At 40.5% G+C, this 18892-nt stretch overlaps 2 protein-coding genes across 3 annotated transcripts; both read right to left on the bottom strand.

Moving 5' to 3' along the window:
- Positions 1 to 1751: 1751 nt before the first annotated feature.
- On the bottom strand, positions 1752 to 5546 carry LOC130182554 (P2Y purinoceptor 3). Its single transcript, XM_056397553.1, has 2 exons — positions 3114 to 5546; positions 1752 to 2667 (listed from the first exon to the last, which is right to left on the bottom strand). The coding sequence occupies exons 1-2, from the start codon at positions 3587 to 3589 to the stop codon at positions 1758 to 1760; spliced, it is 1386 nt and encodes a 461-aa protein (XP_056253528.1). The 5' UTR covers positions 3590 to 5546; the 3' UTR covers positions 1752 to 1757.
- Positions 5547 to 7119: 1573 nt separating this feature from the next.
- Positions 7120 to 18851, bottom strand: im:7136398 (schwannomin-interacting protein 1). Of its 2 annotated transcripts, none has more exons than XM_056397508.1 (7): positions 18551 to 18851; positions 16143 to 16339; positions 12941 to 13050; positions 12393 to 12474; positions 11047 to 11160; positions 10642 to 10759; positions 7120 to 10389 (listed from the first exon to the last, which is right to left on the bottom strand). In XM_056397508.1, the coding sequence occupies exons 2-7, from the start codon at positions 16329 to 16331 to the stop codon at positions 10295 to 10297; spliced, it is 708 nt and encodes a 235-aa protein (XP_056253483.1). In that variant the 5' UTR covers positions 16332 to 16339; positions 18551 to 18851; the 3' UTR covers positions 7120 to 10294. The 2 variants fall into 2 exon arrangements, with proteins under 2 accessions (XP_056253483.1, XP_056253482.1); XM_056397507.1 differs by having other exon boundaries at positions 18555 to 18850.
- Positions 18852 to 18892: the final 41 nt, after the last annotated feature.

Raw genomic sequence — 18892 nt, 5'->3', positions numbered from 1 at the left:
AGCAGCAGCGTCCGTCATGCACAGTGTTGCTCTTTATAAAATACATTCACACACCAGCGCAGGTCACAATCACATATTAATGACACGTTCCAGGATGATTCAGTCCCGTCGTCAATAACGTGACACAAGAACAACAAAGTCAGCAACCTGCTGACCCTCAACAGAACACAGTCAGATTTTATGTCACAGGGTCAAAGGTCACTTCTCTAGTTTCTGCAGAGCAGGAGAAAGTGCGTGTTCACGAGCATTTTTACTTCCTGTCAGGTCGACGTCGGGGGGGAAATGGTCCCGTCTCTCTTCTGGTGCGATAACAGAAGAGTTTAAAGGATTAGTGGATTAATTAGTTAAAGTAGTTAAATGTTATTATAAAAGTCATTTCATATCTTTGTAAACCGGATCTCTTTGGACAGAACATTGAGACATTTGAAGACGTCACTTTGGACTCTGAGAATTTTGACTTTTTATTTTCTATGAAAGATTCAGATCATAATGAAAAAACATCAGCAGAGTAACTGGTAATAAAAATAATCATTGTTTTCTCTTCACTGTATCCCAGACTCTTACTACATACAGGAATGAGGAAGTAAATACGACAAAGATTAATTGTTTATGAAGCTCACTTTGTGGAAGCTGAGGGTTAGGGTTAGTTCACACTCACAAACATTGTTTTATCCTGTTTTCTCGAGATTACGGGATAAAAAAAACGTTTTTATTCTCATCCTGAAGCTCTCTCACTCTTTCCTCAGGTTCGTTTGTATAAATGTTCGGACCTGTCGTAAATCTGTTCTGACATGAGGCTCAGTGTTTTCCTCCTTCTGCAGTGTTTCTTATTGTTATATTCTCATTATTATTATTATTGAAAGTAGTATGGATGTGGGACACGCTGTGTCTTTAGCAGCCACGACCACAAAAGATCCACGTCTGGAATCAAATCAAAACCACATTAGATCTGAGCTCTGAGAGTTCGGGGGCAGATGAAGGTGAAGATGCTGTGAACTGCAGGAAATGAATCTGTTCAGGTTTATATGAGGGCGGTCGATTTAAATAAACACTGTCCCTGTATGAGGCTCCACACATTCACTGAGGGAGCGATGAGGACGCTGTAGTTTGAGTTGGTTCTGGCTGTTACTTATGTTTTGGTCCCGACTGAGAATTAAACTGTTGTTTATTTATTCTTTGATCAAACAGTTCCTGATGGAAACCAAAATTTTGCCAATTTGAAATAATTTTACTTTGAGACGTTCTTGCACATCTGTGTTTCCATCCACCAGTTCTTATGTGTATTTTAACATTTCTAGAAATGTCAGAAATTCAAAAAAGAAAAAGGTTTTTGTACCTTGAGGAGGTGGAAAAAAGTTGGTACATAAGCAAAAGCAAAATGTGACATCACAATGGAAACAGACTTTGAGAACGTGGTTGTGACGTAAACTTCAACGATGTTTCCACCAAAAACATCAAAATCATGGTTTTCCATCGTTTGCGCTTCGACTTTTTTAATGTTGAATCATCTTCTTTAGCAATGATTTCCTGGAGATTTACTTTCACCAACCGTTTTTCTGAATGTGCCCAGCTCATAATAACTCCTCTGACAGTGGTGGATGGAAACGTACGTTCATTTGTATTTTCTTTTGCTAACTGAAATTTGTTTAAACTTGTTTTGAATTTGGATGGAAACTCAAGTATAAACCTCCAAACACTCAAAAAAAATGTTGCTCCTGATGCGTCATCATGTTTGTATTTTATTTAAAAAGAATTTCCTAGAAGATGACCCTGGAAGACTTGGACTCATTCTCCATGTGAACCTGCCTTTCAACCTTCTCTGCCGCCTCCTGGTCGTCCTCTCCCACCCCGTCCTTTTTGAGGATCTTCAGTGGCCACCAGAGGGAGCCGTTCCGGCGTTCTCGGCGGACGCTGTGTTCTACCGGCCAGCAGCAGGGGGCGCCCTTATCCCCTGTCAGGAAGTAGAGGAGGGCGTTGAGCCAGGCGTTGCAGGAGGCCAGCGGCCGGGTGACCTTGTAGCAGATGGAGACAGTCTTCATGGCGTAACAGCCACCGAGCTGCCCACGCCGCAGGAGCAGGAAGAGCGTCCGGGTCACATGGAAAGGCAGGAAGCAGAGTGCAAACAGGAGCGTGATGGTTACGATGGTTTTGATGGATTTCCGCCGCCGCCGGATATAGTGGGAGTACTGCGAGCCAGAGATGGAGACTGAGGTTCTTTCCCGCTCTCTAACTCCCTCTGATGCTCCGTCCCCGACCTGACCATCCTCGCCACCCTCTATCGAGCTGGGAGGGGAGCGGAGGGTCTGAAAGATTGTCCTGACCACCTGAGAGTAGCACCAGGCAATGATGACGAAGGGCACAAAGAAGCCCAACAGGTGGAGGACGATGCCGTACGGGACGTAGTCGGCAAACTCCTTATCGATGGCGTCGTCCCAGCAGTTCATGTACCCCTCGCCATCCTGTTCCCCAGTCCTGTTCCCACTGTCCCTCGCCGCTCCAGGCCCAGCAACCCCGCCACCTCCTCGCCGGACGTATCCAGTCTGGGCGAACCTGAAGATGGGGCAGGTGAGAATGAAAACCACCACCCACACCAACGCACAGGTCCCCTTCACCACCCGCTTGCTCTCCAGAGTGATGGTCCTCATCGGGTGGCAGATCCCCAGGTACCTGTGGAGGACAACCAGCGGTAAGTTTGAATCCATCGAGTCTAAAGTCACTCGACAGTCGCTGTGTAAAAATGACAATCTGCTTTTTTCTACCTCTGTCTGAAGTTAAGGACACAGTTTTTAAAAAAGATAAGAATTTAGATCTTCCACCGGTTCTTCTGTGCATTTCAAATTTGTGTTTTCAAAACCTGAGTGTAAATTAAAAAAGAGGTGAAGTACAATCAAGTTTGGTTTATTGGTAGAAACAAAATGCAAATCAGTGTCCACCTTTGTTTGGTTTTGGTGTTGACATGAACACTGGTAATTACAAGTCTGATATGACATGAATGCACCATTACCCTTAATCCTTTGCGTCACAGGTGGCCCCAATAGTTTCGGACAACCAACCAAATGGTTTGTGCCACCTGTGATTCTCCACTGGGCTGGCGTGTTTCTGTAGCATCCTACCTGTGCACGGAGATGCAGGTGAGGAAGAAGATGGAGCAGTAGAGGTTGAAGTAGAAGAGGAAGCGCACGAGGCGGCACATGAAGTCCCCGAACACCCAGCTGTCCCTCAGCACGTAGCTCGCCACCAGAAAGGGCAGCGACAGGCCGTACATCAGGTCGGTGGTGGCCAGGTTCACCATGTAGATCAGCGAGGTGTTCCAGCGCCGCCCACCACCACCAGTGCTGCCCCCGCCGCCGCAGCAGCCGCCGTGGTGACGGCAGGAGCGCAGCAGCACTACTGAGTTGAGGGTGAGGCTGAAGAGGAAGGTCAGCGAGTAGCAGACGGGCAGGAAGACATACTTGTAGGATTCATCGAAGCTGCAGGAAGACGGGGGGAGGGACGAGGTGGGCAAGGTGCCAGAGGTGTTGGGATGGTTACTCGCCGCCGCCACCAAACTGATGTCCGGATTGACGTTGGAGCCTTGGCTCAATCTCATGATCAACCTCTGAAGGTTATTTCTTGCAGAGCTGGATCAGTTCAGGTTCCTCTGGCATCGTCTCAGCTCCTTCACCGAACTCAAGTCTTCTCACTCTCTGAGGTTTCCTTCATTTGTCCTTCCTCTATCTATCTATCTATCTATCTATCTATCTATCTATCTATCTATCTATCTATCTATCTATCTGATCCATATCTCTGGTGAGAAGAGTTCCTGTGAAAGGGGAAAGAAAAAACACAGTCATTGGTTTGGTTTTGCTGATGAAGAGTATGTCTCGCTCAATTAGCCCCTCAATCATTAACGAAGCTTTCCGGAAACCTCTCTCCATTCATGTAGCCTTTGTGTTCCAGCTGTTGAAGCGTTTGGGTCAGGGTTTAAATTCAAGCCTGTGTTTTGAAACAACAGAGTCAAATCATGTCACAACAACTGTGTTGAGGTACATTGGCTGTTCAGGACAGTAACAGCTCTTCAATCATACTGAACTAACACGACATGAAACTGTGGAAAGATCATGTCGTCAGGAGGGAAAAAGCTTTTCTAATGGACATGACGAATACAGGATCTTGGGGATCTGAAGCGTAGTTTATATTTTAATGATTTAACTCTGTAATAATGTCACAAAGTAAAAAGTAATGTTGTTTTTTTCAACCACAAAAACCAAAACCTTCTGTCACCAGACCACGCAGCTTTCAGCAGTGCAGCTACTGGATACACTTCCATGAATGTTTTTCTTCTGAATAACTATTGGTCGTATATTTGTGCGGCACGGTGGAGCAGTGTTGAGCACTGTTGCCTCCCAGTGTTTGTTGTTCTCCTCATACAACAGCTGATCCAGTTAATTGGCTCCAGCCCCCCACACATCCCTAAAGGGGTCAGCAGTACGGCTAATAGATGGCTGAATGAATGGATGAATGGGTGAATGGATAAATGAATGAATGGATGAATGAATGAACAGGTGAATGAGTTGATCATCAGTGTTTTCCTGCAGCAGCGGTTTCATGGCGATCTCTTGAAGTGTTTCCTGTTCCCGTCAGTCAGGACGACAGAGGTTGATGTAAACAGATCATATTGTATATTTGGTTTTGCTGAATCATTATTACCAATATTATCAATATCACCCTGAATTTACTTTATCAGAGACTGAAATCATCAGAAAAAATGTCCAAAACAATCACACTGATATAATAATTTCAACAGATACATAACGTTATATTATTATGATCATTTATTGTAATTATTACTTTATAATCAGCTTTGTTTTGAATGCCAATGTTCAACTTCTAACTTAAAGAAACAGAAATACCACCTTAATATTTTGAACAGATGAGCAGATGTGCTTTTACCATTAATGGTAAATAATCAGTTATTTTCACCATGTGTTAATGGTGCCTGTACTGCACACAAGGTTTTTAGTTTCCCATAGTTCCCAAGTTGACATGTTGTTTTGTCCAACCCAAGACTTTTAGAGACAAACACAACTGATGTTAATTCATTTAAGCACTTCTGCACATCAAAGAGGACATGAATGCGTCGCAGCTGGATTTGTGTCACGTCCAGTCAGAGCAGTTTGCAGCATTTGAACAGGACAGACTAAATCCGAAGTAAAACTGTCCCTGATCATGAGGAACTGCAGCTCTCAGCCAGTCTGGGTCCAGTGCTTCACGCTCTGAACATCGGTGTGATCTGGATCAGATGGACTGATGTCCTACCTTCAGTCGTCCTCTGAGTCCCGCTTGTCCTCTGAGTCTCGTCTTGTCCGGTCTCTTCGGCGGAGTTGTGGCTGAGAAGAGTCTGTTTCGGGGCCGAAGGGTCTCTCGGGGCTTCTCCCCTGACCTTCAGCTTCTCTGTAAATAATTAATGAGCGTTCATTCAGTCAGAACTGCAGGAATGAAACTCAATACAGGGACTGCAGAGCAGGAGGAGGCGGCGCTCGCAGTGCAGCTCTGAGCTGTGGACTTCATGGGACGCTCGGACTCTTTATAGCAACTGAGGTTTTAAATGATGAAAAATAAATGTTCCTCAATATTATTATCAAGATTTCAATTCTTCTCTCAGATGCTGAAACATTCATCTCAAGATAATTACATGGTGATTTTATATTGCTGTTTGTACTGTCGATACAAACTGTTGTAACTGTGTTGAAGTGTCTCATATCGTCCCCGTTAAAAGACTAAATCACTGACTTCAGTTCTGACAGAACAATCATGAGCTCTAAAAAACAACATGTTATTAATCTGCAATTCGTTTCTACCAGAAAACAAAAATATTAAAGAGAAAGAAAATGTTACGTAGCTTTAATGATTAAAGATGATCAAGAGCAAGAATGACTGAAGCTGATTAACATATCATTAACACATAGTTCATGAAACAATAGAAAATGTGTTTTTTGGAATTAACTATATTGTTGAGGTTTTTGAATCATCAATATCCTTACATGTACAGACCTTTAATCAATAGCTGATCAATAGCTAAATCTGTCTAACTGAGATAATAAACCACTCACCTTTTCTTTGGCAGAAGCTGCGGAAGCTTTAAGAGTCTCGCTCTCGCCTCCTCGTCCTGCCTCTCGTTATCTGAGGCTTTAATTAGAAAGCAAAGTGAATACAGTAAACACATCAGCCCCTCCTCCTCTGTCCTCCCTCCTTCACCTCCAACCCTCCTGCTCTGTTCCCTCCATCATCATCATCATCAACTCCGATTCATACGGTAAATACTGATTTTGTCCCGTGACAGTGAACACACACGGTGGAGAGTGTGTTTGAACACCAGCAGTGTTGAGTGTAATCAAACACAGCAACACAATCGGTGGTCAAACAGAGCGCAGGTAGCAGAGGTATGAATCAACACGGTGGGGGTTAGGACCTCAAATTACTCTGACATTTATTCAAAATACTTGCTGCAAATAATGGAAAGAGTTCCACTTTAAATTGTGAAAAATGTCCATCATCATTTTCCAAAGCTTTCTGTTGTGTGACCAGCTGTCAGAGACTCAAAGACGCTGAAACTTCTGTCAGAGAAAACTACGAAAAGAAGCAAATATTCACATTTAAAAAGCTGCTGCTGGTGGATTTTATTGCTGAAAAGACTTCAGACATGTTGCCAGTCTGACCGTGCTGGTTCTAGACGTCCGAACATACGACGACATCACACATTTTATTGAGGAAATCAAAGTTTTGTTACGTTAGCAAAGTTAAGCTAGCTTACATGTTAGCTATGGTCAAGCTCACTTATTTTTCTTGTGTTTTAACAACAAATATTTACTAAGTATTTCTACAAAACATTACAAACAAAAGCCTCATGACACAGGACTAATGATAGCTAACAGGTTAGCGAACTCTCAATCATTAGTTTTCTGCTGCTTGTTCCCACAGGAACCCCAGCTTCTTCTTTTCACAACTAAAAGAGCTTTAAATAAAGATCAATATTTAAGAAGCTAATACAGGTTAAATAGATACTGATATATAAATAAAAATGACTGATAATTAGTCTCATTATTATACTGAGAACACGAAACACAAATACAAAACAGACCTTTTGCCTCTCAAAATATATTTCAAAATTAATGTTTACATTCACAAATACATTTGTAATTAATTTTATTTACATTTTAAAATACATTTCTAAAGTCACAGTGAAACGAAAAACAATCTGTTCTCTTTGTTCAGGACAAATATTCCTCTTATTATTGTCTGAATGATCCTTCACTGTGTTACACACCACCAGAGGAAACATCACATTAAGCTGCTTCATTACTTCAACTCATAATAACGTTTCAGTGTGACTTTAAATATATATATGTGAATAAAAAAGTTAACAAAGACATTGTCCCTTTACAGTACATTGCCCTCCATTAATATGACATTCAGCTTCTTATCACAGATCAATGTGAGAAAATGTGGAAATAATCAGTATCAAAATATAACTTCTTTGTCAGGCACTAGAGGACATTGCTAGTGGTGGTTTATAAAAGCCACATTTTAAATAATGTAAATGTCCTTGGCTTGTGTATAAACCAAAGGTTAATTGCTGCAGTTATATATAAACACATCCTCAAAAATGTTCAGGAGCTTAAAAAAGCAGCGTGGTCTCAAGGTGGAAAACCATGTGGTGACATCATCAGGTTACAAGAAGAAAACTCAAAACACGGCAGCAATATTTGATGTACGTCCTCACATACACTTGGCTACATGAAGTGGATTATTCCCTTGCATTTCTTACAAGTAAACAATAGCATAATTCCTGCCTGTACCTGAAGTGTTTAGCATCAGTTAAAGAGGAATGCCACCAAAATTTCTAAACTCTTTCAATGTTAAATGCATTTGTTTAACATCTCTATTATAACTTGTAAAGTAATTTAAACAGGCAGCTCAACGAATGTAATTGCTTCTAAACTTATAGAACAAATGGACGGCCTTGTTCTTGTACCTAATATCCAATATGAGCTATTTTCCTTCTTATCGCAGCTACACAGGACCGTCTGAGAGAGGTACATTAGCTCAGTCATGACAACATATATCTAAACTAAATTTGGTGAAATTCCCCTTTTGTTTATTTGTTCTGTGTTTTTAGGAAAAATAACAACAAAACAAAAAGGTATCAGTTGTCTTGCTACAAATGCTGTACGAGTGTCTGTTCCCTTCTTATAATAACAGGCAAAAGTAATAAAGTAAAAAACACAATAAAACTTAAATAACATAAGTTAGAAATCCTGCCCTTTTGTTCAGATAGCGTTTCACTTTTGTTTCACTTTTGTCAAAAAACAGTTTTAGAGAATGAAGGTAAGAAAGTAAAACAATCTGGACTTTTCTATTTAGTGGAAACGCTTAAATTAAAAATGATTTCTAAAACTGAGCTCAGTATAAAATTTGATCCCAAAAACTTTTCATTCAGTTGTGGTTCCCCTCAAATCTAAAAGTTCTCAGACTCACTACTGGAGTTTCTACCTGAGAAATATCACACAATCCAAATGCACAGACGCCCCCGTAACATTTCTGTGTCCGGCTCTAAAGTTTATAGAAAAACAGCTGTTAAAACTAGATTGTTTGACCACGTAAAGAAGAAAGATTTTTATCATAAATTCCACTTTTTTTTGTACATGATTAAAGATTTCATCCTTTTTTCTTCAACAACACGAGCATTTGTTTCTTGAGTGCATCTTAAAGGCCTTGAAAACCACGTTTTTCTTCCTTTACATTAAATATTTATGACTAAATAAGCAACATTTAAAGTTAAAGTTCGTCAAAAAACATCAATACTTATTACTTATTAATCTTAATGCATGAACAACCTGAGCTAATCTGCTTCCTCAGAACTGTGTGAGTGTGGTTTTATCACATTTGATTGATTGAGTTTTGCTTAAAGTTTGACTGATGGAAGGAAACACTTCAGACAGGTCAGAGACACTGACATCAATTATCAATTTCTTAAGTAAAATGACCAAAACTGCTCAAACTTGCTCAGAAAATATTGTTTTCATGTGTTCAACGATCCCATTGTCGATAGTAGAAAGCTGATTGAGAGAACAGGTTTTCGGGGCCTTTAAGATTTATCGCTTCACCACACCTTCATCTTTTACAGCTAGATTGTTGTTTGATGATTGTTGTTTCATGTGTCGGTTTGTTTGGGTCCCTGACACACTCCCGGTTTACGCTCTGTCACCTGGTGCATCATGGGAAGCTATCGGATATCAAAAGATCCAAGTGCAGATGCAACCAATGCAAACGAGAGATTGAAATCCAAACCAGTTTGTGTAAATGCATCTGTCTGTCTGAGATGTGTGTGATCTTTACTCCGCCCAGGATTAACTAAATGTGTCAGTGTGGAAGTGAGAAACTTGCAGCGTTCGTCCTCTGTGATAATGAAACAGAATTTTGAAGAAACAAATATTGTAATCGATTCTGAAGCATCTGTAAATCCAGACATATCCAGATCCTTTGATGTTATTCGTAATCATAGTGTCGTCTGCTAATAACCAACGGATGATGGAAACTATATCTAGTTTTCTTCTCTGTAAGAACTGGTCACCCAGAATTACTCTCTTCCGTATCCTGGCGTCTATTTCCTCTCTCAGCCTCCTCCTTCTATTCCAGATACAACTGCAGAAAACCTGAAAACGCAGATCCTGAGTAGCTTCATAGACCGAAGCACTTACACTGCAACACTGGATTAAATGCTGAGTGCAGTTTAGGAAACATGATGACAGGATCTGTGCTGAAGCTGCGTTGTGTTTGTCTCGGCAGGTCGGAGATGTCAAACTGAAATCTTTGTTGATTTGAACCAGTGACGTTGTGTCTGTTGGTGGTTGGTTCTTCTCCTCATCTTCTTGTCAACCTGTCGTCATGTTCCAACTCTCATCCGAACTTTCCTTTGATGGTGTGTTGCAGATTCATCCCGTCAATCACATAACTGCTGTCTGTTTCAAGTCTGTGATCCCATGTCAGAGCGATGCTGCACCACTTTTTGGGTTATTAAATTTCCCTCCATGTTGACCGTCCTCTCGTATCTCCCTCATGTTGCTCCAGATGCTGGTGATTTGCCAGTTTTGATAAATTAGCATGTCAGCTAACGTTTTGTTGAAGTAAACGACTCCTGGGATGATGTGGACGAGCAGCGCCACCTGGTCCCAGAGAAAGGTCCTCGTCGACGTGGAGAAAACTCAACAGCTTGGCTGAGTTTGTGCAGACCGTCCGGCCCGTGGTCCCGGTGCTAGGTCAGGTCCTGGACGTCCAGCAGCATGGCGTCCTGCTTCGTCCTCAGCTGGTCTCGTACCAGCAGGTGGGCGACCAGCTCGGAGCTCAGAGCTGGAAGAGACCAACAAGGGGGGGGGGGGGTTCATTAAAGTCAAAAGCATAAAGAATTACACAATAGGAGCAGATAGTTTTAACGCATGTCTGCGTGCGTGCGTGCGTGTGTGTGTGTGTGTGTGTGTGTGTGTGTGTGTGTGTGTGTGTGTGTGTGTGTGTCTGCGTGCGTGCGTGTGTGTGTGTGTGTGTGTGTGTCTGTGTGTGTGTGTGTGTGTGTGTGTGTGTGTGTGTGTGTGTGTGTGTGTGTACCATGTACGTCCTGTTGAAGTGATGCTCTCAAGCTGCTGAGCTGCTGCACCGAACGATCCTGCAGCTCCCAACGCTCCAGATGTTTCCGCTTGGCAACACCGCTGCTGCCGACCAGACGCTGCAACACACACACACACAAACACACACACACACACACACACACACACACACACACACACACGGAATCATCTACTGAACAAATTCACATTTCTCTAGTATTAAAAAGGACTCTGAAAGTCTTAAGTTTTATTGGTCGAACTCTGGATTTAAGAAGTTGGAAACCTTTTGCGTGTTTTTTCTTGTTTAGTTTTTTGAGGAAACTGAATTCATACTTTTCATCACCCTGTTATCATCTTCCTCGTCTCATTCCCTGCTCTTCATCCCTCCTCCTGTCCTTCCCTTTACCTCCTTCTCCTTCTGCTCAGCCAGCAGTTTGTCTCTCAGCGTCCTCAGAGCGGTGGCCACTTCCTGTTTCAGCCCAGAGGCGTGGCAACCGTTGCGCCCCGTTCCCATGGAAACCTGATGGAGATGTAAGGTCAGTGGTCAGGTAACGATCCCACGGACTTTGATCAGAAGAAACAAATACAAACATCTGCGTGACTTTTTTCCAAAGGTCCGATATAAATATATAAAGTTTCAGTAACATCCAGTCGGACTTCTTTGTCTCTGAAGATATTCAGACTTCTGTAAAGTTTCAGGAACATGACGCGCTTCAGCTGGATGCGGTGGACCGTCACACAGGAGTCAGGTTTATGATCTAGTTGATCTTCTTTGATCTGGTTTAAATCATTTCTGCAGTTTCAGACTCTTTTTATTTTATTTAGACAAACATCTTGTGCAGCTGTCGCCACAGATTTGTCTTCTTTTGTTTCATAAAAATGTCCAGTTGTCATTTCAAGTGTCTCAGATCAGATAAAGTCCAGATTTATTTACACTCGGTCTCATATCTGCTGCTCAGATCTGAAATCAGCTCAGTCCTCGTTGTGTTTGCAGATCGGGGTCGGCCCCATCAGGGATCAGATAAATGCTCCTTGAGTTTGATCAGATGTGTAGAAACATCTGGAGAACAACAGCTCGTTGTGTTTACAAGGTAAGAGGTTATAATACGTCTTCAGACTGGAGGCTACAGTGAGCCGCTCTCAGAAAGTGAGGAGACGGGACGGAGCTAGCTGGTTAGCATGCTAACATCAGTAGAAGAAAAGACGTGATCGACACAAGAGTTAACGTTGGTGTTTGTCTCCACCTCTGGAAACAGATGTTGGAGAGTAAAGGAATGACATTTGATGCTGAACTCACGTTTCTTTCAGACTGTTCAGTAAACAGCTGCTAATGCTAACGCTAGCTATGTAGCATTAGCAAAACTTACATAGGGCTCCTGTAAAATTATGATTATTATTATTACTGTTATTATTATTGTTGCTGTTGATGTTATCGTCATCATTATCATTATTATTATTGATAACTTTACCTATGCTATTGCTATTTCTATTTTTACCAAATCAACATATTAACATGTTTGCAGCTGTTCCTGGTCTCTCTCTCTCCCACCCCCACCCTCCCCTCTCAACCCAACCTCTCTGTGTTTCAGCACATTTCAGTCGACCTTCAACGCCTCTTGTTCAGAGTTGAGGCAACATCTGATCCAGTCACATGTGGAGACAGTAACTGGGCTCAGTCTCGGGTGGTTCAGGTCCAGTGTGGTGGTGTGAAGGTGATTCCCCGCCCTGCTCAGCTGTAATGAAGACAGAGACCTTTCTGTTGGCTCCTTCCTCCTCTTCCTCGCTGTCGCTGTTGTTGATGAAGCACAGCTGCAGGTTTCTGTGGTTGTGAAATCTGTAAACAGACAATAAACATCCTGAAGCTCCAGCAGGAGGAGACAGTGACCCTGAACGCCTCACAGTGTTCAGACTGTTTACACTTGAGTCCCTCCTGTTTATTCTTATTCACATTTTTCTGCAGTTTGATGCTGATTTTTATTTTAACTGTTTCTGCAGCATGAAGCAACTTTTCATTCAGTCTGTTCATTCACTCCTGTCACTTCTCCAACTTCTCCCATCTGAAAATATTCTGTATTTTTCCTCTAATTTTCCTTTTTAAAAAAATGACTGAATCCATTCATTAATTATTAAAATAATTGTATTTTTTCTCTCTATCAACGAATCGACAGAACAGAACCAGTTGTTCTGAGTTTTACTCTGACTGACCTCCAGTGACCCCGAGCTGCTGCCTTCAAAATAAAACACACATTAAAAAAACATTAGAAGCTTTTAAATGTGCAGACCGTGCGGCTCTGCGTTACCGTGACGTGCCGGCAGCGGCTCGACACCTCCTGAAGTCTTCCTCCTCTTCCTCCCACACGTCTCTCCACACTCCCCCCTGACTCTCCTCCGTCCTCACCCCCACCTCCCTCTGCAGGAAGACGGAGAACACAGTGATATTACTCCAAACAGATCTTCTGATAAAACTCTACGGATTAAACCGGCTGACGGTTTCTAAAGACAAGAACAAAAGAAATATGTGAAAGTCATGTTCAAAGTTTTTCACTAAATCAGTTCAGGATTTCTTCACAGGATGGAGAAATGAATCTTATGGATCAAGATCACAGATCAGACTCATTACCTTCATATTGAGTTTGATTCTAATGTTTATTCTGTGATATTTTGGCAACAAACCCACAAAAGTAAATTCCTTGTATGTGTGAATGTAAATCAGCTGATCGATGCTGATTCTGGTTCTGAACAAAAGCATAGACAGATCTGATCTGAGGTCTGTTTACTGAAGCAAAGGGAGGTTTTCAGACTAAGTTATCATTATGTCACAAATATGCAGCGGCGATCTGCGCAGTGTCCATAATGTCAGGGTGGTTGAACTGTGTCGCTCTTCTTATTTCAGCTCCTTCCACCGTGTGAAACCACAAACTGTGTTTCACTCAGAGGATTTACAGACACAACAAACATGTTCTCGTCCTTCAGGAATGAAAACTGACGGGGACCAAAATAATGACGAGGTGGCAAAAACAACCAACGACAGTTTCAGTGCTGTAGGAGCAAGTCGTGAACTCTGACCTGTTGATGTGTTGAACTTGTGATCAAATAGTTTCTTATTTCCACATGAGTCTCTTTGTGGTTGTTTTGTCTCTTTGTGGTTGTTTTGTGGTTGTTTTGTCTCTTTGTGGTTGTTTTGTCTCTTTGTGGTTGTTTTGTCTCTTTGTGGTTGTTTTGTTGTTTTGTGGTTGTTTTGTCTCTTTGTGGTTGTTTTGTCTCTTTGTGGTTGTTTTGTCTCTGTGGTTGTTTTGTTGTTTTGTTTCTTTGTGGTTGTTTTGTCTCTTTGTGGTTGTTTTGTCTCTTTGTGGTTGTTTTGTTGTTTTGTCTCTTTGTGGTTGTTTTGTTGTTTTGTGGTTGTTTTGTTGTTTTGTCTCTTTGTGGTTGTTTTGTTGTTTTGTCTCTTTGTGGTTGTTTTGTTGTTTTGTGGTTGTTTTGTCTCTTTGTGGTTGTTTTGTTGTTTTGTCTCTTTGTGGTTGTTTTGTTGTTTTGTGGTTGTTTTGTCTCTTTGTGGCTGTTTTGTGGTTGTTTTGTCTCTTTGTGGTTGTTTTGTCTCTGTGGTTGTTTTGTTGTTTTGTTTCTTTGTGGTTGTTTTGTCTCTTTGTGGTTGTTTTGTCTCTTTGTGGTTGTTTTGTTGTTTTGTCTCTTTGTGGTTGTTTTGTTGTTTTGTGGTTGTTTTGTTGTTTTGTCTCTTTGTAGTTGTTTTGTTGTTTTGTCTCTTTGTGGTTGTTTTGTTGTTTTGTGGTTGTTTTGTCTCTTTGTGGTTGTTTTGTTGTTTTGTCTCTTTGTGGTTGTTTTGTTGTTTTGTGTTGTTTTGTCTCTTGTGGTTGTTTTGTGGTTGTTTTGTCTTTTGTGGTTGTTTTGTCTCTGTGGTTGTTTTGTTGTTTTGTTTCTTTGTGGTTGTTTTGTCTCTTTGTGGTTGTTTTGTCTCTTTGTGGTTGTTTTGTTGTTTTGTTGTTTTGTGGTTGTTTTGTCTCTTTGTGGTTGTTTTGTTGTTTTGTCTCTTTGTGGTTGTTTTGTCTCTTTGTGGTTGTTTTGTTGTTTTGTCTCTTTGTGGTTGTTTTGTTGTTTTGTGGTTGTTTTGTCTCTTTGTGGTTGTTTTGTTGTTTTGTCTCTTTGTGGTTGTTTTGTTGTTTTGTGGTTGTTTTGTCTCTTTGTGGTTGTTTTGTGGTTGTTTTGTCTCTTTGTGGTTGTTTTGTCTCTGTGGTTGTTTTGTTGTTTTGTTTCTTTGTGGTTGTTTTGTCTCTTTGTGGTTGTTTTGTCTCTTTGTGGTTGTTTTGTTGTTTTGTCTCTTTGTGGTTGTTTTGTTGTTTTGTGGTTGTTTTGTTGTTTTGTCTCTTTGTAGTTGTTTTGTTGTTTTGTCTCTTTGTGGTTGTTTTGTTGTTTTGTGGTTGTTTTGTCTCTTTGTGGTTGTTTTGTTGTTTTGTCTCTTTGTGGTTGTTTTGTTGTTTTGTGGTTGTTTTGTCTCTTTGTGGTTGTTTTGTTGTTTTGTCTCTTTGTGGTTGTTTTGTCTCTTTGTGGTTGTTTTGTTGTTTTGTCTCTTTGTGGCTGTTTTGTCTCTTTGTGGTTGTTTTGTCTCTTTGTGGCTGTTTTGTCTCTTTGTGGCTGTTTTGTCTCTTTGTGGCTGTTTTGTCTCTTTGTGGTTGTTTTGTTGTTTTGTGGTTGTTTTGTCTCTTTGTGGTTGTTTTGTTGTTTTGTCTCTTTGTGGTTGTTTTGTGGTTGTTTTGTCTCTTTTTGGTTGTCTTGTGGTTGTTTTGTCTCTTTCTGGTTGTTTTGTTGTTTTGTGGTTGTTTTGTCTCTTTGTGGTTGTTTTGTCTCTTTGTGGTTGTTTTGTTGTTTTGTCTCTTTGTGGTTGTTTTCTTGTTTTGTCTCTTTGTGGTTGTTTTGTTGTTTTGTCTCTTTGTGGTTGTCTTGCGTCTCTTTGTGGTTGTTTTGTTGTTTTGTCTCTTTGTGGTTGTTTTGTTGTTTTGTGGTTGTTTTGTCTCTTTGTGGTTGTTTTGTTGTTTTGTCTCTTTGTGGTTGTTTTGTTGTTTTGTGGTTGTTTTGTCTCTTTGTGGTTGTTTTGTCTCTTTGTGGTTGTTTTGTCTCTTTGTGGTTGTTTTGTTGTTTGGTCTCTTTGTGGTTGTTTTCTTGTTTTGTCTCTTTGTGGTTGTTTTCTTGTTTTGTCTCTTTGTGGTTGTTTTCTTGTTTTGTGGTTGTTTTGTCTCTTTGTGGTTGTTTTGTTGTTTTGTCTCTTTGTGGTTGTCTTGCGTCTCTTTGTGGTCAGATCCCTCCTGAGGCTCCTGCTCATTAAAACCAGTAACAACCGAGCAGGAAAACTCAGATACAAGAAAACAGAAAGCTTTTCACTGTCAACACTCCACCAAGGGAGAAAACACAAAGACTTATGGGAAATGTAGTCTGTCTTTAAAAAATAATAACCACTAACAGTAAAGAACACAGCTCGTCTTCATGGCTGACCTTTGCCCTTTCTCTCCTCTCCTGCTCCTGTTTCTCCAACTCAGCTATCCGCTGGCTCAGGTCCTCCCAGTGCATGATGGGAAGGTCCTGGTAGTCCACAGAGGACGCCGCTGCATTGTGATGATGAAGCTCTCTCTCCTCCTCCTCCTCCTCCTCCTTCTCCTCAGCCGTCTCTTTCTCTCCCTCCATCCTTCTCTCTGCAGGTAAACAACAGAAAAATATAAAACAGGATGAAAAACTTCAAATTAACTCGAATATGTGTTTTAATAAATGAATGATAAATCAACAACCAACTGTCTAAAGCTGCTGGAACATTTATAACAAATGTTAAACTTACAGACCTGTTTAGTTTAGACTGTAAGAAGGTGATAAATAGGATTTATAATTATCTTATGAGTGAGTCTCTTCAGGCTCTGTCCCTGTGTGGAAGAGTGAGGCTGCAACTAACAGCACATCATCATCGATCAATCTGCTGATTATCTTCCTGATTCATCGATTCATTGTTTTGTCTGTAAGAAATTAAACATGTTGTAATTCTAATTATTTGATTATCAAAATAGCTGCTGATTAATTTTCTGTCGATCGACTGAAGGTTGAAGCTCTAATCAAAAGTAAAATCTTCTCTTAACATCACTTTAATCATATAAAACCATTTTCCAAGACGACGATGTTTTAACTGCACATATGTGACAGTTGTTATACAACACTTTGTATTATATATATGTATATATATATATGTGTATATACAGTATGTATATAATGAAATGAAAAATGAAACTGAAATGAAACTTTATTAACGACTATTAAATACAAGTTCTGATGTCAGTGTATTTTAACATATAGAGTATCAGTCAGATGTAACTAAGTACATTTACTCAACTACTGTACTTCATTACACATATGAAGTACTTGTACTTTACTGGAGTGTTGATTGAGTCTCTTTATGCATCATAACTGGATCTTTGACCTTGACCTTGAACTAGATCATGTGACGTGTGACGGTTGTATTTGTCTGTTTGTGTTGTTTACATACAAACAGAGGAACAGCTGATAAAACATGATGCTCATTATACATGTGGGATTAAAGGAGCCCAGCTTTTCTACCGTAACGACCTGCTGCTTTTCCTTATTTACACTATAAATAATCTTATTTATAATGAAATCTATAATCAATCCTTTTGAGCGCTAAATATTGATTGGAAAAAATAAGTGAGCTCAAAGTTATGGGGGGGGGGGGCATTTCTCTGCATTTTAACAAACCCAACAATCAATTAATATGTGGAGAAAATAATCAGCTGATCAACTGATAATGAAAACAATAATTAGTTGCAGGCCTATGAACGCTGCAGCCATTTATATATTTTTATACTTATAGCCTACCTTTCTTAGATCTATCGATGTATCGATCTATCTATCTATCTATCTATCTATCTATCTATCTATCTATCTATCTATCGATGTATCGATCTATCTATCTATCTATCTATCTATCTATCTATCGATCTATCTATCTATCTATCTATCTATCTATCTATCTATCTATCTATCTATCGATGTATCGATCTATCTATCTATCTATCTATCTATCGATGTATCGATCTATCTATCGATCTATCGATCTATCGATCTATCGATCTATCGATCTATCTATCTATCTATCTATCGATGTATCGATCTATCTATCTATCTATCTATCTATCTATCTATCTATCTATCTATCTATCGATGTATCTATCTATCTATCTATCTATCTATCTATCTATCTATCTATCTATCTATCGATCTATCGATCTATCGATCTATCTATCTATCTATCTATCTATCTATCGATGTATCGATCTATCTATCTATCTATCTATCTATCTATCTATCGATGTATCGATCTATCTATCTATCTATGTATCTATCTATCTATCTATCTATCTATCTATCTATCTATCTATCTATCGATGTATCTATCTATCTATCTATCTATCTATCTATCTATCTATCTATCTATCTATCTATCTATCGATCTATCTATCTATGTATCTATCTATCTATCTATCTATCTATCTATCTATCTATCTATCTATCGATGTATCTATCTATCTATCTATCTATCTATCTATCTATCTATCTATCTATCTATCTATCTATCTATCGATCTATCTATCTATCTATCTATCTATCTATCTATCTATCTATCTATCGATCTATCTATCTATCTATCTATCTAACCAGTAGTTTATGTTTCCAGTTTAAACACATTGGTCACAAACTTGTTCCAACTTGGATTAAATCATATTAATCCGGATTAAACTAAAGTGTCTCGGGTCCGTGGAGCTGCGGTGTCCCCGCCGCAGACAGCCCTCCCTGCCCACAGTTGTTTACCAGCAGCGGGGAGACCTGGGAGTGATTTTACCCACCTACCAGTCACATCCAGACGGCCCGGATCTCTCCGACATGTCGCCGTCCGTCACGCCGCGGCTCCCCTCGGCTCCGCGGGCTTCGCAGTGACGGTTTGACCGCGGCTCGGAGCTGCGGACGTTTTTACAGCGACATTAAAATAAAAGTTGGTGAAAAACAAAAGTGGCCTAAAAGTAGTTTAACTCCGTCTGAAGGAAGGCAGGACCTTTCCTTTCCCTCCCCCCCTTCCTCACCCCTTCCGCCGTTCCCACTTTAACCTCTTGGCTTCGGCGGAGTGACGGAGGTTTGAGCGGTGAAACGGCACCGAGCGGCCGGTACCGAGCGGCCGGTACCGGCGGTTA

The sequence above is a fragment of the Seriola aureovittata genome, chromosome 15 (assembly GCF_021018895.1).
Source record: "Seriola aureovittata isolate HTS-2021-v1 ecotype China chromosome 15, ASM2101889v1, whole genome shotgun sequence".
NCBI classification, from domain to species: Eukaryota; Metazoa; Chordata; class Actinopteri; order Carangiformes; family Carangidae; genus Seriola; species Seriola aureovittata.
This window is presented reverse-complemented; position numbering and strand designations above follow the sequence as displayed.